Raw genomic sequence first — 23,849 nt, 5'->3', positions numbered from 1 at the left:
ACAGTCTGCCCTGTCATCCTTTGCTCTAAAGTCCTCCCACCACGATGGCGACTTCTTGGGTCTTCTCTTGGTCCTTTCTCGAAGTCCCCAGCAGAGCTCTGTCCTATCCCACCTGTCTTCCTAGAGCCGATCTGATTTATAGCCTCGTTGGGAATCTGCCCGTGGCCCCTGCTGCAGGTCTTCTCTGTACTCTTCCCAGGGTCTTGGTTGTACCTGTATTGCCTAAGCTAGAACATCCTGGGTAGAGAGGCCTCCTGCCTGCACCCGGCGCAGCCCCTAAATTGAAAGCAGCTGGGCATAGGGGTCACCCACAGGGATAATAATACAAGTGAGCATTATTATTATTGCTAGCACTGATGGAGCCAACTATCGTACTAATCACTTTACATGAATTATCCTACCTAATCCCCACCCCAGTCCTAGGAAGTGCATGGGAGTATTACCTTCCTTTACAGATAAGGGAATGAGAAACTGCCAAGCTAGTGCAAAGTAGAGCTGGGATTCTGACGCAGGCAGACTGAGCCTGGAGTCCGCAACTACATTTCCTTCACTAGACCAGGTATGGTGGCATACATCTGTAATGCCAGCCCTCAGAAGAGAAGAAAATCATGCGTTCAAGGCATGTCTGAGCTACATAGTGAAACCCTTCCTCAACTAAAACAAAACAAAAGCCCTAGCTATACTTACAGTCTACCCCTGTGAGTATGAGAAACTAAAAGAGCCTGGAAGGGGGAGGCTAGATTCACCCTGGGAAGGGCGAGCTCTCATCGAAAGTGGGAGAGGAGAGAGCACCCTGTGTAGGAAAGCCTGCTCAGGTGGAAAATGGGGAGCAGCAGCCTGTCTCTCATGAAAATGGAAAATGACACCCCCTAGCTTTCATGTAGAGACGTGCCAACTGAGCATGGATGTCTGGCTGACTTGTGAGGCAAAGAATGAAAAAGCCTTGGGGGTAAGGGAGCCATCCTCAGGCAGTCATCCCGAGACGCTCTGCTTCATGCTTAACCCCAGGAGTATTCTCTGTAGTTGTTGGGTGTGTACAGGAGGCAGGAGGGCTCTGGGTGGCTGTCAGGTTTCCACAGCCTGAGTTCTTCAATTTCCTGCCCGCTGCCTGGGGTCGTGGACGGACACTAGGAGCATTAGTAACTCATAGCAGGACCCCTGCCCGGCTCCTCTCCCATGCACCACCAAGCTGCTGTCAGGGTGTAGTGATTTTCTATCACTTGCTGCCTCAGCTAAATCTGTACCATTGCCCTAGGGGTCAGAGGCTCTGGGTAACAAAGACAGAAACTCCACCAGGCTGCCCAGTTATCTGTCTCCCTCAGCCCTGGCCCTGGAGTTCTTTGGTCCAGAGCCCATCAGCCTTTCAGCCATCTCAGGCCCACGAGTCCCTGGAAGCTGGTGCTGCAACCAGTCAGGAGCAGCCACTTTGAACTGCTCCGCCCCTTTCTTGACTTGTCTTATAGGTGAGCCAACCCTGCTCCCAAGTACTGTGTATTCTTGCTCACAGCGATCAGGCCCCAGCTATCTCCCAGCTCTTCCGAGATGGCCTTACCTTCTGATCGCTGAGAGCTCAAGGCCAAAAAAAAAGGTCTTTTCTGAAACATTTACAGCATGTGGCTAACTTCCCACTTACTCTGCTCTGTTCTGTCCTCCCTGGCAACTTTAATCTCGCCCTTTTCACTGATTCTCCTACCTGAGCCCACAAGATATCCAGATCTTTCCTACCCTGATTTGCCCTTCCTGTACTCTGTGACTAGGGCCATCCTCTGACTTCCACACTGCCCTCATATTTTAGTGCCTTCCTCTTCCCTGCCAATTCCCGCCCTTCTTCTACTGGCTCCTGCTCCAGCCACTAGCTCAGACGCTTCTCCCCAAGGTCACCAATGGCCACCCAGATCCCCAAGTGTGTGCCTCTTCTTATTCCCAGTCACCCTCACTCTCTAATGTCATGATGGCACTGCAAATTATGTCCTTAAAACATTCTTCTCCATCAGTTAAGAAAGACCCTGCTCAGCACCACTTATACCTGTGTCTGCTCCTGAGGCCTCCTGTCCCCCTCCATGATCCTTTCCTCGTAGTCTCTTAACTCTCTTCCTGCTGGGACAGCTCAGACCTCATATGCTGCAGGTAGGAAACCAACATCACACTTTCCTCCTGAGCCAAGTCACCTCCCTACAGCCCTATTCTCCACAATGACACATGCTGCCAAGCTGCCAGTAACACAGAATGTTCGCTAGCCATGACTGACCCCACTTAGATGCTCAATCCTGGCCATTCCTCCACTGAAGAGTCTTACCTTTCTTTTCTGAGACCAACTCATTACCACCTCATGCCTCAGTATTGCCTTTTGAGTATTAATCAGTTTGACCATATCTGCTCTAATTTGATCAGTTCTCATGGCTCGAGACCCTCTAAGCCGTAGTTTTTACATACTGGGGAAGGATGTCAAATTAGCAAAAAGCACAGGTTTTGGAGACTGATTTTTAATTCTGACCCAAGTGACAGTGTGAACTTAAGGAAGCTGCAAGGACTTGAGAGATGGCTCAGCAGATAAGGCACTTGCCTGCAAAGCCTAAAGACTGAGGTTCAATTCTCCAGGACCCACATAAGCCAGATGCACAAGGTGGCACACATGTCTGGAGTTCATTTGCAGTGGGTAAAGCCCCTGGTGTGCCCATTCTCTCTCTATCTCTCTCTGTCTCTCAAATAATAATTTTTTTTAAAGCTAGGCATGATAGTGCATGCCTTTAATCCAAGCACTCGGGAGGCAGAGGTAGGAGGATCAATGTGAGTTCTAGGCCACCCCGAGACTATTGAATGAATTCCAGGTCAGCCTGGACTAGAGTGAACCCTACCTTGGAAAAAAAAAAAAAGAGAGAGAGTGATCTTAAGGAAGCGGCATAACCCCTGTCAGCTTAGGTCTTCAATCTGCAAAGTAAAGATAATAGCATCTACTTCAGAGGTCGTTCTGAAAACTAACAGGAGTACACGCAAGTCGTGTAGATTATATGATCATATGATAGTTTAATAAGTGGAAAATAGCTGTTTGGCCATCAATTGCAGGTTTTTAGTCGTCTTCTTTTGCCCTCCTGTGCATACCTCCCCTGCTCCTGGCTGCAGGTCTAGGCCTCAACCACAGCCTCAAGCCCAGGCTCCCGGGCCTCCACACTGCTGTCGTGCTCCTCCAGCACCTGTGTATAATGAGTGCTGTCCCCTCCATTTGCTTGTTCCCCTTATGATCATGTCATTTTTTTTTTCCCTGGGGAGAAGCCTGAGAGGTGCTATGGTCCTATAACCCCTTTATAGCTGGAGAAACTGAGGCATATATAGAAGCTGGATGATGATATTGGGACTATGTGACCTCTTTTATTTAAGATTGCAAATTTATTTATTTATTTGCAAGGAATGAGAGACGCAGAGAGAGATAATGGGCATACCAGGGCCTGCAGCCTCTGCAAACGAACTCCAGATGCATGTGCCACTTCGTGCATCTGGCTTTGGGATAGAACCTGGGTTCTTAGGCTTTGCAGGCAAGCATCTTAACCACTATGCAATCTCTCCAGCCCTATATGGCCTCTTAATGGCAGAGGTGTGGCCAGAACCTGGCCCTGGTAGGCATTTCTATGCCCGGTCTGTTACCTTCTGTGTCCCTGCACAGAACCCGCCTTGTTTTAAAGATCTGCATCAAGCTCCACCCTCAGTCACTTCTTTCCCTGCTTCCCACCTCTAAGGGGTGGTTCTTCCTCTATCATCGACTTCCTTGTCTCCTTGGGTTACCTGGTATCCTTTAAATATAAATCCCTTCCCTCCCAACTTTTTTTTAATTTTAATTTTTAGACAGGGAGAGAGAGAGAGAATTGGTGTGCCAGGGCCTCAGCCACTGCACTAGTACTCCAGGCACTTGCACCACCTAGTGGACATGTGTGACCTTGCGTTTGCCTCACCTTTTGTGGGTCTGGCTAATGTGGGATCTGGAGAGTTGAACATGGGTCTTTCGGCTTTGCAGGCAAGCACCTTAACCACTAAGCCATCTCTCCAGCCCACTCTCAACTTTCCAACACTGTAAGGCAGGGCCCTCATTCCTGTGGCCTGCAAGAGCTCACTCAGTTATAGTCAGTTAAAACAGTGGCTCCTGGTTTTCAGCTCACCTGGCTGGTGTAGATGAGCTTGACTTTCTGTGGGGAGAGGCACTGATTTTGGAAAAGTTGCTTTCCAAGACCCCTTACTGTACCAGTGGGTTCAGTACCCAGGCTTGGCATCTTGCATCCTTAAGCCCTGTGTTTTCTGGATCACTGGCAGGTGGGCACATGCCTCCTGGGAGGGTTTAGTTTGCTCCTGTACCTCCTGAGATACACCAGGAGGGCACAGCTTCTCAAACAGTTTATTAAAGAAGCTATGACACCCCCTGCCAAAAAAAGAAGCCATGATCCAAGTAAGACCATCAGAAATGAAAAGGAGGCATCAAGCCTACCATCCCCATGAGGAAGAGGTATGTAGGACCTGACATCTGGCAAAGGGGCCCATGTGCTGTTGTGAAATCCAGGGACCAAAGGATAATTTGTGGCCCAGCCTTTTCCTGCCTTCTTTCCTTAGCTCAGGACATGCTGAAGCATCCTCTCCTCCATCCCCTGACTGCACAGGATTATGATATAGATAGCTCCAAAATTACCTCCATGCCTGAGGGGTCTTGGTCCAGAAGCTGCATGTATGTGGATAAGGAAGGAAGGTTGGACCACCAGCCACCAGTGCAGTCCCCACCCCTGAGAAAGAGAAAAGATGCTGTAGCCCACTTGATTTGGGCCTGATCCTTGCTACCCAAACTCAAGCAAGCTTAAGTTCAGATGGTGCAAGCCAGAATGCAGACGACCTCCACCCAGAGCTGCTCTAGGTTGGATCACAGAGCTGGCAGGAGGGAAGCCTCTTGCTTTGCGGCAGTGGTGAGGACAGGAGCACAGAGGGGATGGGTGAGGATGGAGATGAGGCATCCAGGAGGGCTCCTCTGCAGGGCAGGGCAGGGCAGGCACAGTCCAGCACAGTGTGATGTATGATGCTATTTGATGCTGTTGCAGGATCATTCGGACCAAAGTACAGCAGCCTTTCCACCCAACGCCGGATGGGGCAGGGACGGGAGTGACTGCCCCTGGCCACACCATCGGTAAGAGGGCTCAGGGTAAGGGGGAAACCAGCCTGGCTTAAGGAGAGCCAGGAAGCTCAGGTCACTCTGGAGATTGCCAAGTTCAGTGAGGTCCAGGTCTTGTGATGTTCCCCAATGTTGTCTGCTTTCGCTGAGCTAGAAGTGTGGGAGTTCCTTACCTGTCCTCCAGCTACCTTTGTCCGTCCTCTGTTCTCTCTTTCCTCCCCTCTCTCACTACCTCTCATTTTTCATCGAGCATTTCTCCTTCTGTTCCATCACCTTTTGTTTTTATCTGATTCTAACTTTGTGTTCCTCTTTCTTTTTACTGATACTTTTCATTTACATATATAAAGTATTTTGATCATAACCCCCCTCCTGTTATTTCCCCTACCCCTTCCTTCTCCCTTCCACTGACCCTTTCTTCTCACCAGTTGGTACCTATTCTACTTTGATAACTTTTCTTGCCCTTTTCTACCATCTACGAAGGAATGTTGATGAGCCCAACATTGTTCAGATCTTATACAGATGACGACAGTTACTGTGAGGTCATGAATGAAATGGCCACTTCATGTCCAGAAAATACAGTTCCACAGCACTCCTCCCCATCCTTTGGCTCTCACATTCTTTCTCCTCTTCTTCCTCAATGTCCCCCGGGTATTGGAAGATGTGCATATCTACTTATAGCCCGCAGACTTGACAAGCACTCTGCCACTGAGCTGTATCTGCAGCCTTTCTTTTGCCCTTCTCTTCCCTCCTTTCCAGTCCCTCTTTCTTCCCTTCCCTCTCCTTCTCTGTCCTCATGTGCATGATTCTGGATTCATCCTTCTGTCTCTCTCTCTTTTCTTACTCATGGCTTCTTTCTTTGGGCCTGTCTCCCCTAATCTCTTTGTCTCTGCCTCATATACACTGTAGCTTCTTTCAAGCCAACTTAGTCCTCAACCTCAGCATCTCCTAGAGACATGGTCCAAGTTATCTAGAATGCCGGCTATCGCTGTCCCATCCCTGCACTCAAACACACTGGCTTCTCTTTGGTCCCTTTCCCTCTTGAATAGTAAGAAGTGGAAATGGCTAGTCCCGACTCTCCAGGAGTTGGCAGAAGACCTTGTCTACTAGGCCTGGGTTACAGCTTGCACTGGATGGACTGTTGAACTGGTTCCTCCTAGTGAATGAGTTCACCAGTCTGTCCCATGAAGGGGAACATAGGAACTTCTCAAGTTATTCCAAGACCAGCAACAACTGGGAACCCCTGGGGTGAATCCAGACCACCTTTGTGCTTCCCAAATTGTCACACACTGACCTCAGGAAGCATCACAGTCTAAGTCAGGGCTGGTAACAATTCTGCCCAGGAGGAACGATGAGCTAGAGCTTATGGAGAAAGATTGGGCAGGGATTAAAAGAGCTGCTCCAAGAAGCACCCTTGGAGCTGTGCTCCCTGGAAGGCCGCTGAAGCCAGCCTTAGTAGTTCCTCTGTGTGCAGTCCACTCACGTGAAGGGAGGGTATGTGAAGGCCAGGGGAAACTGGGTTGCAGCAAAGGCCTGGGTGGATCAGTCACCACTTACCACCGGCTGGGCAGAAGTCATAACAGTCTGAGTTTGTGCCCCGAACATGAGCTCCTTGTCGCTTCTGTCCTCTCCCGCCCTCTGCCCCAGCCTTCTGGCTTTGGCCTATGATCACAACTGCTGTCCTGATGGCGTTTCCTCCTTCCTCTCATCCAGTTCCCAGCACAGCCTCCCCTCCCGTTTCCAGCGCCTCCAATGACCCAGTGGGATCCTACTCCATCAATGGGATCCTGGGGATCCCTCGCTCCAATGGTGAGAAGAGGAAACGTGATGAAGGTAGGGAGGAGGGAAGAGCTCGGCTCCCCCTTTTGCGTGTGCTTTGTCCTGGGCCTCAGAGCTCCGGTTTCCGCTGGCCTCGCAGCTGCTCTGCCGTGAGATCAGTTTTAGTGGTGAAGCCCAGGTACCCCCCACTGCCCTGCTGCCTCCCGGAGAGAGGGAGGGAGGGAGGCTGCTGGTGCGGCCACCAGCTTCACCATCTGCTCAGCCCCGATGGCTTCACCTTCTGTTGGGACTCACTGCAGCCCTCCCTGTGGGATGCCAGGAGGGTGGCATAAGCCATTTACCTTGGGAGGGTTGTGAGGTTGGGGAACAGTTGGTCTCTGACCCAAGGATAAAAGACCAGTCTACTTTGGCCTCACTTGACCTCAGCCCCTCAGAAGGTTGGGGGTGATGTCACGTGCAGGGAGCCTGGAGCCCTTTCTCTAGAAGACGTGGTCACTGCTTCCATTTGGACAGCTGGACTTGGATCCTCTCTGTACTCTTGTCCATGGCAGTGGACACCACTCTGGCTCCCGCTAGCTCTTCCCTTCTTCCCCTGAGCTCTCAGAGTGCATCCAACTCTTAGGCTATAAGTTCAAGGGAATGAGAAGAGAGGAGGATATGGCTGCAAGAAAATGAGGGGAGAGACTGATGGGAATGAGTATGGGACAAAGTATTTTCCAGATCCTGTGGCACTAGGGGGTGTCATGGTGACCAGCTAGTTCTCTGCTGATGCATGAGGTCAGAGCATTGAGATGAACAGATACCAGGTTCTCAGAGCTGCTTCCTGGGCCAGTTCTCTCAGGGCCGGCTAAGGAAGGGATAACCACCTGCCTTTGCAGGGTATAGGATTGTAAAGATACTTCCCCTAAAGCAGACAGAATCCCCCAAAGGCAAACATAGCGGGGGTGACCTTATATGTTGTTAGCCAGGTCGCTCCCCATTTATGCCTTTTGCCTCTGCACCTTTGCTCAATAGTGTCTTCTTTTTCTCTCAGGAATGTCCTACTTAGACAATAATTTTTAAAATATTTTATTTATTTGAGAGAGAGAAAAAGGGAGGGAGAGAGAGAGAATGGGTACACCAGGGCCTCCAGCCACAGCAAAGGAACTCCAGATGCGTGTGCCACCTTGTGCCTCTGGCTTACGTGAGTCCTGGGGAATCGAACCTGGGTCTCTATGGCTTTGCAGGCAAGCGCCTTAACCGCTAAGCCATCTCTCCAACGCTTGGATAATAATTTCTGTGGTCATCCTGAGCAAATAAGCGTTTGTTGGGAAAGTGGGAGGGGATGGAGAATAGCGAGGGACAAAGCTAACATCTCCTGAGCTGCAGTCTGGCTTCTCCAGACCCAGACAGAGGGAAAAGAACACGAGAGCCCTGGCCTCCAGCAGAAGGGACAGAGTGTCAGGAAGGCCTAGGTCTGGCAAGACAGTGATGACCTGGGGCTGGCCTCCTTCCAGAAGCCCTAATGGCCTCGTTTCACAGGAAAACAGCTTGTCTGGCTCTATTTCTCCTTCTTCCAAAATATCCAAACCGATTTGGCTGCCACGGCCTTTGCCACTCACTAAATTTCATGGTGGTTGTTTTGGCGGCAGCCCCTGATAGGCAGGGGGGTGGACTGTGAGAGAGGCCCCAGGGCGCAGTTCTCCTTGGGGCTTCTTGCACACAGGCTTTGGCCAGGCTTCCTAGCACCCTGAGGACCTGGGTCGAATCTGCCTCAAGCCCCAAAGGCTTCTCTTTAGCCACTTGCCTTGTTTATAGAGTGAGGTGTCCAGGGGGCCCGGGAGGCCACACAGCACTTCTGTCCTCTCCCCTTCTGGGTTGAGGTTGAGGCTGTGGACGCCCTCTGCTGCCTGGGCTCTGATGGGCCGTGAAGGGAGGCCGAGGGGAGAGAGACTGTGGCCACCCAGGGCTGGGCCAGGTGAGCCTAGAACATAGCGCTCTCCTCTCTCACGCATTCATTGTTTTGAGTCGATTCAACTCAGTGACCCTTTCTGCCCATCAGCTGCAAGAATGGCTTGGTACAGAGAGTTCCCAGGCAAAACACAGTGTGCTTCTTGTCCTTAGGGAGCTTACATTCTAGTGAACGATGTAAAGCACTGATCCCAGAGAACAGAAAGTTCACCAGATACAATGCTGGGGAGTCTTGTCAGGCCCTGGAAGCTGGGTGTGGGCAGGAAGGTGAGGAGAGAGCACAGTGCCAGGAAGGGCTGGTTGTTGAGGAGGGGCCTGGGTGATGGCTGAGAAGGAAGTTCAGGACAATTGTAACCTGATGGAGTGAGCAATAAAAGCAGGTGGCTTGGACAGGAGTGAGCTGAGTGGACAAGAAGGGAATGGTGGAAGACGTGTCCTAGTAGGTTGTTAGGATCACAGGGATCCACCAAGATTTAGCTATGTAAGGAAGTGTTTGTTGTCGTTGTTGTTCTGAAGGGAGAAATAGCCCCTGAACCAAAAGGCATAGGAACCAGACTGGGTTGGGGACTGCTGTCCTCTAGCAATGTGACAACAGTGGCAAGAAGCAGACAGCGCAGCAGGAAGTGGCTGAAATCTTTAGTTGAGGGAGAGTTGGGACTTTAACCTGCTGGGCCTAGCCACGGAGCCAGGTGGCAAGAAGCATGAGGGGCTGTGCCCTGTGTTGTGGCGGCTCCCTTGCCCTTACCCCTTCTCCTTCTTGACCAATCCCAGGCCAGATGGTACTGTCCTTTCCCTGGAGGCCGGAACTGGGGCGGTGGCCATCTCTCCCTAACTGTGATGCCACTGTTGATCCATGGGACCTAGGTGGAAGGCGAGGAGAGAGCAGAGCCAGACCAGCAGCCCTCCGCCCCTCCCCCGCTCCAGAGGCCTGCAAGCAGCAGAGCCCCGCTTGCATTAGGGAGCAGCTCAGATGATTAAGAACAGGGGAGATAATTATGTGTCAAGATGATGTAGCCCAACTCTGCAGTCAGGCCAAGGTAGCAAAGCAGCTGGCAGGCCAGAGGCAAGAAGAGCCTCAGGCACAGGCCAGGCCGCCAGACACTCAGGTAGGTGTGTCCTGCAGCTCTTGGTCCAGGACTGGGGGAAAGAGGAACACTGACTCGAGGGGACTGCAGGGTGTTGGCATGGGACCAGGAATGCCTGTGAGGGACTAGACCCCAGAGGAAGTGGAGGACCAGGTACGTCCCCCTCCACTGGACCTTCTTTAGCCTCAGACATAGCAACGTCTCCCTAAGAAGTGTCATCTGGAGGTCAAGCTGGGCCCAGTCCTCCAGAAAATTCTTAGGGCACACTGTGGCCCATTCTTCACCCCAACCATGTCACAGAGATGGGCATAGTGAGGGAACTACAGGGTGTGCTGGCGTTAGTGGAAATAACTTCAGCAATAGTTGCTGGTGTTCACAGTATTAATACCCACAACATTGCCACATTGGACCCAGGAATATGGATGGCATTATTAGTATGGGCAGCAATCATGTCCATCCGGACATTTGTAAGGGGAAGATCAGCTTGGACCTGTTGGAGTGGTGAGGCAACAGTGACTGTGAGCTCACCCAGGCCTGAGGGAATGTGGAAAAGCCCAGACTTTCTTTAGAGAAGTGTGCTATTCAAGAAGTGTGAACACTCTCCATTGGGGTCCAGTGCAGACAGGTCAGGGAGAACTAAAGAAGTTATGGCGTGGTGGCGCACACCTTTAACCCCAGCACTCAGGAGGCAGAGGGAGGAGGATCACTGTGAGTTCGAGGCCACCCTGACACTACATAGTGAATTCCAGCCTGGGCTAGAGGGAGGCCCTGCCTCAAAAACAACAGCAACAACAAAGAAGTTTTGGCATGAGGCACCCAGAAAGCAGGCTGTGAGTCAGTCAGGGAGGGAAGAATGCCCGTGCAGTGCTCTCTGTAACACTTACTTGCTAGCTACAGCTATGGGGGGATATTAGAGCTGGCTTCCCAGGGACATTTAAGAGACAGGAAGTCCTTGAATGGGGCATGTCTTGGTTCCTGTGGCTGGGAGACAAAGTTGTACCAACCTACTTGTAATCATACTGAGAAACTGAAGTCCAGGCTAGGGAGGTCGCTGCGTGGTGCGGTGCTCGCCTGGCATGCGCAAGGTCCCGGATGGCATCCCCAGCACTGATACAAAACAAAACCAACAAAAATCCTGAAGTCCTTTATTTTCTCCCCACTGCTTTCAGCATTTCTGTCCATTGTGACAGGGTTGAAGCCCAGATCAATTATGTAATTCCTTTAAGAGCCTAATGAAGTTATCTGGGACGAGTCTGGTGACCTGGGTGTGTTGGTAGCGTCCTTCGGTGTGGCGCTGTAAGAAGAGGCCATGATTCTGCGCTCCTTTAGTTAGGCGCGCCATGACTTGTGCAGTGAGCGGTGTCAAGATGGTGTAGTTGTGCATTTGTGGGCAAGACACGTTGCATGGCTGCAAATAGTCAAGTCCTGTCATAGCCATCACATGTCTCTTCTGCTCTGGATGAAGCTGTGACTAGAAAATAACACAGATTATTTCCTTAGTAGTTTCCCTCCTAGAAATCCCCAACCATGCTGCTCAGGTTATACTTAGAGCAAACGAGGGGCCTAAACTATAGAGATGGTTATTAGCACCTACTATAAAACTATTTTATTTTATTTATTGATTTGAGAGAAAGGGGGAGGCAGATAGAGAAAGAATGAATGCCGCAGGAGGGCCTCTGGCCACTGCAAATGAACTCCAGACATGTGTGTCACCCTGTGCATCTGGCTTATGTGAATACTGGGGAATCAAAGCGGGCTCCTTAGACTTTACAGACAAGCACCTTAACTGCTAAGCCATCTCTGCAGCCCAGTACCTACTTTTGATTAGAGGAAAGAAAAGTCTGCAAAGGAAAAACGGTGCAGGGGTGAGGTTCACATGCAGGCCAGGCACCCAGCCTAGCTGGGTGGAGTAGCTCATTGGGGAAGAATATGAGCTCTGGATTCAAATTGTACAGCCACGCACTAGCTGTGTGATCTTAGGAAGTTACATAACCTACATCAGCTTCTGGGTAAAATAGAGATGGCAGCAATCCTTGCCAGTTCTTGACTATAGAGAGGTTTCTATAAGATCATGGATCTAGGGCTGGGGAAACGGCTTAGCAGTTAAGGCGTTTGCCTGCTAAGCCTAAGGACCCTGGTTCAATTCCCCAGGACCCACGTAAGCCAGATGCACAAGGGGGCACATGCATCTGGAGTTTGTTTGCAGTGGCTGAAGGCACTGGTGTGCCCATTCTCTCTTTCTCTCTATCTGTCTCTTCCTCTCTTAAAAATAAATAAATATTGTTTTAAAAAAGATCATGGATCTAGAATGTCATCTCTACTCTGGAAGATGGGGCATTGTGCATCTGGGCAAAATGTCTGATTAGCAGGTATAGATGTCATGGGGAAATGAAGATGTTTAGAATCAAAGTTATTTGGGCCTCGGCTCACTAACTTAGGTGCAGCTCCTTGTTACTTTGTAAATTTTTAATTTTTTATTATTTATTTATTTTTATTTTTTGGCTTTTTGGGGTAGGGTTTCACTCTAGTCTAGGCTGACCTGGAATTCACTCTGTATTCTCAGAGTTGCCTCTAACTCATGGTGACTCCTACCTCTGCCTCCCGAGTGCTGGGGTTGAAGGCGTGCACCACCACACCAGGCTTCACTAGAGTTTCTTATGTGTGTAAATAAATATAAGACTGCATTCTTGTTCTAATATGGGAACATTACTCTCTCTATTCATCTATGTGCATTTCTGCTTCCCATGTGCAAGTTTATTTATTTACCTTGAGAAATATATGCTTGTTTTCTGGACCATATATATTTCTTCCATGGTTTATGCAACTGTGATTGTGTATGTATAGTCTGTCGCTCTGAGGTCTGTGGAAGTGAAGGGGTGTGGAATGCCATGTGTTGAGAAGGCATGAAGTTTTCTAGGTAATGCACATGCTTGGAGAGTACCGGTGTAACCAGAAGCATACTGGCCAGTACCAATAGCCAAGGAGAGCCCCGAGCCAGGCCTGAGCATGTTGAGTGTCCATGGGCCTGGGCACACGCCTGCATATAGTCTGGCCCCAAGGGCCCATCAGTATTACCCTTGACCTATTGGCAAGTGGATGGGCCTTTGTGAGCCTACTTCCCCGGGTGGCTGGGTCCCGAAGATAGGAAGACTGAAACTGGGAACCAGCCCTTCCCTCTCAGACTGTGTGGGGGTTGTTGCTCAGAACCCTCCTAGCCCTTTGAAGAGGAGCCTGGTTTCCCAGTCTCAGGGTCTGGCCCTCGTCTCCTGCCTGCCTGTCTTTTGGGATCTCTCAGTGTTTGTCTGTCTCTTATTTGCTCTAGTTGAGGTATGCACTGATCCTGCCCACATTAGAGGAGGTGGAGGTTTGCATCTGGTCTGGACTTTAAGAGGTATGAGGGCCAGAGGGAACATGGTGTGGGGGTTATGGGGATAGCACGGGGTGGCGGCTAGAGACCATTCAGAGAATGGGTCTTAAGGGCAGAGAGTGGACTGGAGGCAGAGGCTCAGGCTTCTACTGGGAACCCTAGAAGCTAACAGTCTCTAGGCCTGGATCACTTCCATGGGCCGCCAAGGGGGCTTGGGGCTGAGGCCTGGAGGCCCAGAGGGTCAGACGCTCAGTGGATGAGGGCAGTTTTTCCAGCCCTTGGAAAAACAAAGAGCAGATCGGGTAGTAAAACAAAAGCAAAGGAGACCTGGAAGCACCTGACAGCCCTAATTCATCACGGCCCAAGTTTTTTCCTGTGTTCCCATTATATTTGTTTGTAAAAGTGGAAATCAATTTTGAAGGTAATTTTCTGGAAAGAATGGAAGGGAGGTGGGAGGGCCGGATAAGGCAGAGATGGTAAAAGGAAAAATTTAGGCCAGGCACAGCCCAGGGGCAGCTCTTGGCAAGGTGAAAGAAAATTGCATATTCAATCTCCATCCATGAATCTCCCTCACTGCTGCCCGCCTCCTGCTTGAAAACAATGAAGGCTTTTTCCCAGTGCTGGGCAGGGCCTCGGTATCAGCCTCACTTTAACTCCAGGGTCATTAATTCCCTGATTATTGAAGGAGAAGAGAGGGTTGCAGCATCGTCAATTCCAAAGGCACCCCCCCCATGTGATCAGGCATTGGCTGGGGTGAGTGGGGGCAGTGGGGTGAGGTGTTCCAGAAGAGGTAGGGAGAGGGGAAATAGGGGAGCCACCTGGACTGGGGGGCAGGAAGGCAAGAGGAGGGTGGAAGAGGAGTCATTACTGCATACCTCTGTTGTGTTGTTATTGCAAATTAAAAGTAGCATGTTCCACTCCACAGCTATCTTTGGGGAGGGAGGGGCACTGAGGGAGGTGGGGGATCTTATCATTGCTTCTTCAGCAGACCAGCCGTGGTGTCACCGTGTGAGGTGACATTTGAATTTACAATTCCGCTGAGAAAAGCCATTAATTCACAAATTAACATTTCTCCCTCTCCCTCTCTCTTTAACACTCTCTCCCTCTCTCACATGGATGTGCAAGCAATTGAAAAGACAAAGGAAATAGCCTTAAGGAAGAGACTTTACTGCTAGTCTGTCTGTGCTGAGATTGCTCCCCCTGCTTCCAGATAGATAAACCAATTACCTGAGCAGCTCGGCTCCTGGCCGCCCGCGATCTGATCTGATCGCCTCCTTTTGTAGGCTGCCTCCATGGCTGGCTTACACTTGGTGTATCTCATTAATGGAAACCAGGCATGCCCTGGTCACCAAGCTCTCTTCCCTGCTGTCCTTTGGAGGGACGGTGGGAGGAAAGCCAGTTTCAGAAGAGGAGGACCCTAGAGAAGAGGAGAAATTGCCCTTGCCCAGGCCCTGGGTCTCTGGGTATAACCTGTTGTGTCAGCAGACTGGGGTATGTGTGTGTGCGTGTGTGTGTGTGCGCACGCACGCGTGTGTGTGCATGTGGTGAGAGTGCTGGGTAGGCAGGCTTGCTCTGACCTGCGGGGCAGGCCAATAGGCTGACCTTCAGAGGCGGTGGCTGTAACCTGAGCGACCCTCTTTTGGTCCTGGTGCAAGGGGCTGGTGGACCCAACAAGGGACCTGAGTTTGTCCTGCATGGGAAGAGCTTGGGGAAGTTTTGCTGAGTATGCATTGTTTCAGCGGGACAAGAAGCAGCCTGAAGGAGCTGCGAAGGAGGGATGATGCTGAGTAGGTACAGATTACATAATGAGGCTTCACCATGCTGGGCCAGAAAAGAAAGATGAGGTTTTACTGATTTCTTAACCTAAACTCAACACCTGGACACAGTCATGTCTGTTTATTGCCTGATCATACACACACACACACACACACACAGAGAGAAAGGTATAATTCTCTTCTTAAAGAACTTAATAGTGTCCTCCTCCATAAGAAATGCATTTCAGGACTCCCAGAGGACACTTGAAATCATGGACACACCCTATACACCTAAACCTATACATACTTTGGTTTTTTCCTAATGTGTACATATGCAAGTTTAATTTCTAGATTAGGCATGGTGAGAAACTGATGACAACAATAATAAAGCAGAAAAATATAGCAACACATTGAAACTGCGACAGTTGATCTGGGAACCAAGGCAGCTACTAAGTGATTCCCGAGTAGGGCCTGGATGTGCTGAAGCGAAGAGTGACTCATAGACCGGGTGGGACCGAGCACAGCAGCTCCGATTTCATCATGTTACTCAGAAAAGTGTGAGAATGAAAAGTTATGAATTGTTTACTTCTGGAATTTTCCACCTGATATTTTTAAGCTACACTTGACTGCAGGTGACTAAAACCAGAGAAAACAAAACCTAGGATGAAGAGAGACTAAGGTGTCTTAGGGGTTACTGCTGGGGTTGCCTGGCTTCAGGCGCACTAGAGGACCTAGCACGTGCCGTGGGCTCTGTGCCTCAGTGCAACAGGTTCTGTACAAATAGCTGAAAAGTAGCAACCAACTGCCTAGACAAGGGTGGTAATCAACTGCATTAAAAAGTTCCCAGCTGGGTGTGGTGGCGCACACCTTTAATCCCAGCACTCGGGAGGCAGAGGTAGGAGGATTGCCGTGAGTTCAAGGCCACCCTGAGACTACATAGTGAATTCCAGGTCAGCCAGAGACCCTAGCTTGAAAAACAAAACAAAACAAAAAGTTCCTTATGTTCACATCCAGCAAATATTCAAAACCTGGCTAAGGTCCAGGTGCAGAAAGAGTTAAAGTTCAAAGGTCAGCATTCACTAAGACTTCAGGGAAAGAAACCCACTTATTAACATACATTCATGGTTTTGATTATATCTTCCTGCTAACCAGGGGAATTTAACTATTCATACCTGAGCGGGAGGTGGGGGGTGGGGTGGGGGGGCACTTTCTATCTTAGTTGAATCGCATATTTTAGCCAAACTCTGGGCAATGTTGGCTAGGAGCCTGCTGCGCACTGACCTGAGATTCTACAGCTGTGGGCTATGTCGATGGTTCATGAAGTCCTTTCCTATGGGCCTTGTGCAGAAGTAACTTGTGTTTTTCAGTGGGAAAATACCAGGGTTTAGCAATGGTTGTGAAGGACTAACATAGGCACGTAAATTTGTCCATAAATCTTTGCACTTATACTAGAAATGGGAGCCACATTATTATCTTTGTTTTCCAACTAGTTCATGCTATTGTGGATGAAGAGTGGGTTGGTCAAGGAAGTATTCGGAAGCTTATCCAAAAAGTATATATTTTTCTTTTTTGATATATTTTATTTTTTATATATTATTTATTTGAGAAAGAAAGATGCAGAGAGAGAGGGAGAGAATGGGCATGCCAGGGCCTCCAGCCACTGCAAATGAACGCCAGATGCCTGCGCCCCTTGTGCCTCAGGCTTACATGGGTCCTGGGGAATTGAACCTGGGTCCTTTGCAGGCAAATGCCTTAACCACTAAGCCATCACTCTAGCCTCAGTGAGACTATGTTTTTCTATACAGAGCTAGAAAGTCAGTGTGGATAGGTCCCAAGCGAGAGCTCGCTGTGTCGCAGAGGGGGTGTCTGTGTCCCTCTGCTCCCACACAATCCGTGCAGATCAAGATTCCTCTTCAGAGGTTCTCCATGCCTCTCCCATATTTGCATCCTCATGGGAGGCTGCTTCCTGTCAGCATGTCTTCTACTCCCCTCCTTCCCCTCTCTGCAGGTTGGTTGGGCTTCTTCTTCCCCCTGCCAGGCAAGAAACCCACAGCCTAGGCTCTGCCCTTCTCCCCCAGCTCAGGCTCTGCATGCAGGAGGGAGGAGCCAGGCAAGGTCCTGCTGCTCCGGGGTCCACACCCCTGGGGGCTTCATCCTCTGCAGACCCACATGCGGCAGGGAAGGACAAGCAAATGGCATGGAATCCTCAGAATGACACGCAGGGTCATTGCAATCTCCTCCACGATGGAGATCCGGGACAGGCCCTTTCCCATCTTGCCTTCCTCAGGACTACCAGGGCCTGGGGGCTGGCTGGCCTTTCCTCTTCTGCCCCATGGGGATGTCACAGGCCTGCAGGCTGGGAGAGGGCGGGGCCTGGCACACAGGCTGGAGACAGTCACGAGCCTCAGAGCAGAGTTGCAGCAGAGCCAGTAATTCAAACCATCCTGACCCTTCAATGAACCTGAACCTGCTGACCTTGACAGCACCAGACAGGAGGCCTCGCAAACCTCAGCCTGACTTCTCTCCCTCCCTGCCCGGAGCTCCCGGGCCCAGCCTCCAGGTGGTTCCTCATTCGGCCATCCCCATGCCATGTCAGCATCCCTCCCTCTGTCCCCGAGGCCAGCCTCTTTCAAAGCACCCTTTGTGCTCACCTCCACTGGAGACAGGGTCTGAGCATCCCCTGGGGCCTTTCCAGGACTCCAGCTGTGGCATTCTCCCATGAGGCCTCACCCCTTCCCTTCTGTTTGACCCCAGGTTTCTTCATCTCTCCATGACTGGTTATTGTGTGTGTGTGTGTGTGTGTGTGTGTGTGTGTGTGTGTACACAAACCTGGTTGTGCACAGACAGGGTCAGGGATAGAATGATAGAGCAAGTGGAGAAGAGAAGCTGGAGAAAAGCCCCAGGAACCTGCATTAAAAGTAAATGCAGTTTATGAAGTTTATGCTTTCTTCCTCAGGAGAGCTGGATTTCATCCAACAGCCTCTCCAAGCCTGCCAAGTGGCTCCTGAAGCAGAAAGTGTGGGCAGGAGAGCGAGTAAGCCAGCGACAGAGGGAAAGATGCGCAGACACCATGCACATGCACCAACCCAACACACACACACACACACACACACACACACACACACACACACATTCCCCTAGGCTGTGGCAACCTGGGAAGCCAGGACACAGGGGTACAGATGGTGTGCTTGGGAGGAGTGGCTCCAGGAGCTCCTCTTTCCTCCCCTCTTCCTGCCCACCTGCTGTCTCCATTCCCTTGGGCAGTGTTGCCAACCCAGACACTTGGACAGTGTGGGCACTGGGTGGCCTGGCCGGATGGTAAGTTAAGTGGAGGGTAGTATGGACCCCTTGGGGTAGCCAGGTTATGGGAACTGGCCTCAGTGAGGGAAAGTGTGGGTGGTCTTGACAGTCAAAGGGACTGGCATGTGGTACCACTGTCTTTTTGAAATCTGCCCTTGCTTCTGATACTAGGTGTGCAAACGGGCTCCCCGTAACTACTAAAGATAGACTTTCTCTGAGAACTCAAAGTAAATAAATGAGTGACCAGGCTAGGCCATGGGAGCTCTCAGAAGGAATTACTGGTGTTTGTTTTTTTAAATATTTATTTATTTGCGAGAGAGAGAGAGAGAGAGAGAGAGAGAGAGGGAGGGAGAGAATGGGCATGCTAGGACCTCCTGAAGCTGTAAATGAACTCTGGATATATGCACCACTTTGTGCATCTGACTTTGTATGGGTACTAGGGAACTGAACCTGGGCCATTAAGCTTTGCAAGCAAGTGCCTTTAACCACTGATCCATCTCTCCAGCCCTCAGAAGAACTTATAAGCAAATTAGATTCTCTTCTGTTTGTGCATGGGTAAACCAGGGATATGTGAGTGGGCCAGGACCCTTCACTTTTGAGGAAAGGGGCTGTCGAGAAGAAAGGGGCTGAAAGGGAAGTGTGCAGTGGAGCCCTTTATTCGGGCCTGTGGGTGTAAGTAACACCAGATCACCAGCCATACATCTCTGTTTAAGTTCTTCCAGGAGCTGGGACAGGACAGAGGTAGAGTCCTGAACAGGTGGAGAAGGGAGAGAAGTGGGCAGGAAGGAGGGAAGGTGACAGTGAACAAAAAGTGCTGATTGTGGAGGAACCCTTGGGCAGTCAGCAATTGCCAGGCATAGAATGAGGCAGAGACTGGCCAGGGATGGCCTTGGCCCTTTCTGTCCCCTGCTCTCTCTTCCGTTCTCCCTCCTCAGCTCTCCTCTCCTCCCTCCACACATCTTTATTGGTTCTGGTAATAGTGTTGATTTGCATGTCAGGCAAAGCCTTGCTACACACACAGAAAGAAAGCCGTGGCGGTGTGGCAGTGGCAGTGTCAGCTCTCGCTGTTGTTCGACAGTGTAAAATTAAATTAATAAAGCCCCCAACACAGGAAAACATAACAGGAAATTAATGGCCTTTACTGTCGCTCTGATGCAGTCATTTGCAACCCTGCTTTCCGCACCAAAGGCTTCATAAATGCAAGCAGTTTCTCTAAACAAGCATACTTAGGGCGGCCTGGTATGTAATTTTTCGCCTTGCTTGTGTCCTTTGAGCTAACAAAGCCCCCTTCCCTCCTAGCTCCAGAGAGGTTTCTAACCAGTTCTGGCCCCAGATGGAGCCCAGTGGGGGCTGTACCGGGCAGAAGGCCCCAACCTCTTCTTGAGGGGGCGGAAGGAGGGCTGAGGCTCCGGCAAGGGTGTTGCTCACCCTGCAATCTCTCCCTGCCCACCAGCTCTGTGGGCAGGCCGCCAGCATCACACAGCAAGTGCTCCCAGGTGGGAAACCACATCCCCCAGGGAATCCCCCCACTCCCACCCAGAGCCCACCGCTCTGCCTCCCAGGGGCCTGTCTGCTCTCCCTCACCACCCGTGTGCTCCTTTCCCCATTGCTTCTGGATCTCGCCCTCCTTGTCTCCATTGGCACCACGTAGAGCTCACAGCTTGGGGCTGGCTGCGCCATGGCAGCAAGTACCCTGGGGCGCTCCCTCTGGGGAGGAAGAGGAAGATAGTTTATTCAAAATGCTACTATAACTCCCTGGGATTCGAGGTTTCCCCCATCCCCTCTCTTCTCTGTAGAGTGGTTAGGAACTATGGGGGCCTTAATGGTCATTCCGACTGTCCCCCTGTCCATGATCAGGTCCTTGATCAGATTCAGAGCTGACGGTCTGACTTGCTGCGGTGTGCCCATAAGCAGGATACTGAGGACACAGCTGTCTTCTTTGAGGATCTTTGTTGGTGTGGCCCAAGTGTCCATTGTGTTCAGGAGGCCGAACACTCTACTGTGGAAGGCAAGACTTCACATAGCACGCAGCTGGCTGGACTGTGGCGCTGCGTGCTCAGGAGGAGTGTGGGGAGGCGGTGGGAAGAGCAAGCGGGCAGTGAAGCTGGCTGTGGGAATGGCTGTCTCCACGTGGAAGGAGGCCAGGGGCTAGGCTAATAGAGACAACAAGGCAGAGGCTCGGATTCTTGAGGGTCATTAGTTTTGCCTGCCACTCACCATAGAACTCTCCCTTCCAGCCAGAACACAGCCCCTGCCTGGACACAGGACATAGTTAGACAGCTACCCTTGAGTGGGAATGAGGGAAGAGCTCAGGACTTGGAGTTCAAATATCTGGATGTTGACTCCACGTCTGCTCTGGGACCTTTGTGCATTTACATAATCTCTCAGAATCTAGTTTCATTGTCTGTAAACTACTTATAGATCATGGTGTTACCACCAGAGTGGTGGATGGTGGTAAAAGCTCTCCATTTGAAATCTCTTCTTCTTCCCTCCTTCCTGTTCTCCTCCCTTCCCTCCCCCCTTAACTTCGACCATATTTACTGAGCACCTGGCAAGCTCTAGGCTAAGCCCTGGGTGGATTTCAGCTTCTCTTATGATACTGCTGCCACCCTTGAAGGCGTTCCCTCGCCATCCTGGTTGCCCATCTCTGAATTTAGTCTTGAAGGTTAAAGTCCCTCTCCAATGAACACTGAACCCTAGAGACAGTCCAGCCAATGTCAAGTATGTACAGTGGAGCCATTGCCCCTCTCCTGTCTGGAGACTCCACATTCATAATGTAGCCTAAGATTACATTCGATTTTTTAGCAGCCGTGTCAGACTCAAGCTCATATTGAGCTCGTGGTCAACTAAAACCTTGAGATCTTTTTCACATCAATTGCTACGAAGCCAGTTCTACCCCATTCTGTACTTGTGTAATTGATTTTTTTTTAACCTAAACATAGGGCATTCCATTTATCCCTGTTGAATTTAATCTTGTTGGTTTAGGTCCTTAATTCTATCAGATTAAGGTCATAAGGATGTCTTCTATATTATCATCTAGTAGTTTCTTCTTTTTCTTTTCCTCTTCCTCGTCCTCCTTTCAGTTGTTATTTTCCTTTAAAATGAAGGAAAGCACACGGAGGTGGAGCCCTCCCCACTGCTTGCAATAACTAAATGATTTTAGGTATGACTAAGCCCAACAGTCATCAACTATTTTGCTTTTTCTCACCCTGGCTATACAACTAGGAAGGAGACTCTGCCAAATGTTAATATTTACTATATCTTATCGATTATTTTAATCGATCAATTTAAAAAATCCCAGTTTAAGATGATGAGCATACTGAATGCCTGTTATGTGAAGTGCGCTGCCACGCTCATCTACAGAGGCAAAACGAACAGTCCTTGCCCTCAAGGAACTTCTCATCTAGTGGGGAGGCAGATGTGCACATCATTCAACAAGCAGAGTGTGAGCAAGACTGGGACCAAGTCCTGGGAGGCCGTGATGAATGTAGTTTTTAAAACGGAGCAGGGTGTAGACATGGCGTATCAGTTAAGGTGCTTGCCTGCAAAACCTAAGGATTCATGTTCAACTCTCCAGGACCCACATAAGCCAGACGCACAGTGATGCAACTGTGCAAGGTTGCACATGCCCACTAGGTGGTGCATGCTTCTAGAGTTCAATTGCAGTGACTGGAGGCCCTGGCATGACAATATTCTCCCTCCCCCCACCCTCTCTTTTTCTCTCCCACTGAAAAGGAAAGGCCAGGGGACTGAAGAGATGGTTTTGTGGTTAAGGTGCTTGTCTGCAAAGTCAAAGGACCCAGGTTTGATTCCCCAGGACGCATGCACATGGAGTTCATTTGCAGTGGCTAGATGCTCTGGCATGTCCATTCTCTCTCTCTTCCTCTCTCTCTCCCTCTCTCTGCCACTTTCTCTTTCTCTCTCTCTCAAATAAAGAAATAAAAATTGTTTTTAAAAAGGCCAGTCTGTTGGGCTTGCCTCAAAAAAAAAAAAAAAAAATGGAGCAGTTTCTTCCCACCAGGACAATTGGGAAAGCCCTCATGGGGGGTGGCATTTGATCTAAGTGTTGATATCAAGTTAATGCGCCACAATTATTCTTGCTGAGTGTGTGGAGGCTCTGGAGTATCACATTTCTTTTTTAGTAGTCATATCAATGGTGTAATAATTTCTTTCAAAAGATATCCAGTCTGTTTTTGCATAATCTTACCAAAACTTCCCTTTCTGCAATTCAGCATGGCATTAGGATTGTTTTTTGTTGTTGTTGCTGCTGCTGCCGCCTCAATCTTTTTACTTCCGTATATATACAATATGCACATGTGTATACATGTTTGTGTGCAGATGTGTGCGCCCTGCACGCACATATTCAGAGGCTAGCTCTTCCGCCTTATTTCCTTAAGAAATAACCCTCACCAAACCTGTAGCTATCTAGCTAGCAAGCCCAAACTATCCTACTGCCCACCCCCAACACCCACCAGGCCCCAGCCTCCTCAGCCCTGAGGTTTTAGGTGTGCACTCTAGATTTTTATGTGAGAGCTGAGCCCTCTCCCCCGCCATTACTTCCTCCCTCTTGCCTTGTGACGTCTTAGCTCAAGGACCAGCAACAGCAAGTCTAGGATCCTAAATTCCTCCCAGGCTCCTGATGTATAAGTGATTTGGGAAAGTGAGCCCCAGAGCAAAATGGCTCAGGGTGACCTGCTCACCCCACCCCAACCCAAGCAGCCACTCAGTCTCCTGCTGGGCACAGGCTAAAATTCTTTTCTTTGGGGAAGAAGACAAAAAGCAAGCCAAGGATATGGAAGTTCTGCCGTCTTCCTCTCTCAGGGTTTTCTCTTCTTCCCAAGGACAGAGCTTCAATCTGCGTTCCTAAAGGGTTCATTTTCCAAACAGGGCAGCCAGGGCCTGGTGATGTCCTCAGCTTCTTGGGAGCTTTTGTCTTCCTGACAGGCGCATGTTCCTCTCATGCCCCTCCTTGGTCATGGCACCTCCTTCCATCTGCTCTGTGCCCTTTAGAAGGGGAGGGGGACCTTTTGTTTGATCGCAAGAACAATGCAAGTTCATTGTCAAATGTTTGAAAGAGATGGTAAATTTCTGAAAACTCACTTAAAATCTCATCTCTAAGTGATAACTACTGTTGAAATTTGGCATATATTTCTGGAGTCTTTTTTCCTATTCATATAATACTTAGTATATATATTTAATCAAAATCGAACCGATAGTATACGAAAAGCTTCATGTCTTGCTATTTTTATGTGATATTATATTTTTCACATATCATTGCATATTCCCTGAAAACATGATTTTTAATGGCTGCATAATCTTCCACTGTTGGGTGTACATGTCCTTTTAAATTCTGGGCTCATCATATTTTAAAGCTTAGCTGTGTGCAACAACGGTGATTTTCCTTAAATGTCCTTCTCTTTCTACCCTTCCCCCTCAGCCCCATTCCTCTGTCAGGTTGATTAGTTAAGCTTATGGAG

At 49.8% G+C, this 23,849-nt stretch overlaps 1 protein-coding gene across 12 annotated transcripts in view; it reads left to right on the top strand.

Moving 5' to 3' along the window:
- Window positions 1-23,849, top strand: part of Pax2 (paired box 2) — a 94,959-nt gene that overhangs the window by 36,803 nt on the left and 34,307 nt on the right. For 7 of the 12 annotated variants that reach the window (XM_045139433.1, XM_045139441.1, XM_045139473.1 and 4 more), the window contains exons 5-7: window positions 5,070-5,155; window positions 6,851-6,970; window positions 13,274-13,342. In XM_045139433.1, coding sequence (XP_044995368.1) covers window positions 5,070-5,155; window positions 6,851-6,970; window positions 13,274-13,342 — 275 coding nt within the window. The remainder of the gene's footprint in view (window positions 1-5,069; window positions 5,156-6,850; window positions 6,971-13,273; window positions 13,343-23,849) is intronic. The other 5 variants (XM_045139498.1, XM_004659444.2, XM_004659445.2 and 2 more) reach the window with 1 other exon arrangement.

The sequence above is a fragment of the Jaculus jaculus genome, chromosome 1, assembly GCF_020740685.1.
Source record: "Jaculus jaculus isolate mJacJac1 chromosome 1, mJacJac1.mat.Y.cur, whole genome shotgun sequence".
Lineage (NCBI taxonomy): Eukaryota > Metazoa > Chordata > Mammalia > Rodentia > Dipodidae > Jaculus > Jaculus jaculus.
This window is presented reverse-complemented; position numbering and strand designations above follow the sequence as displayed.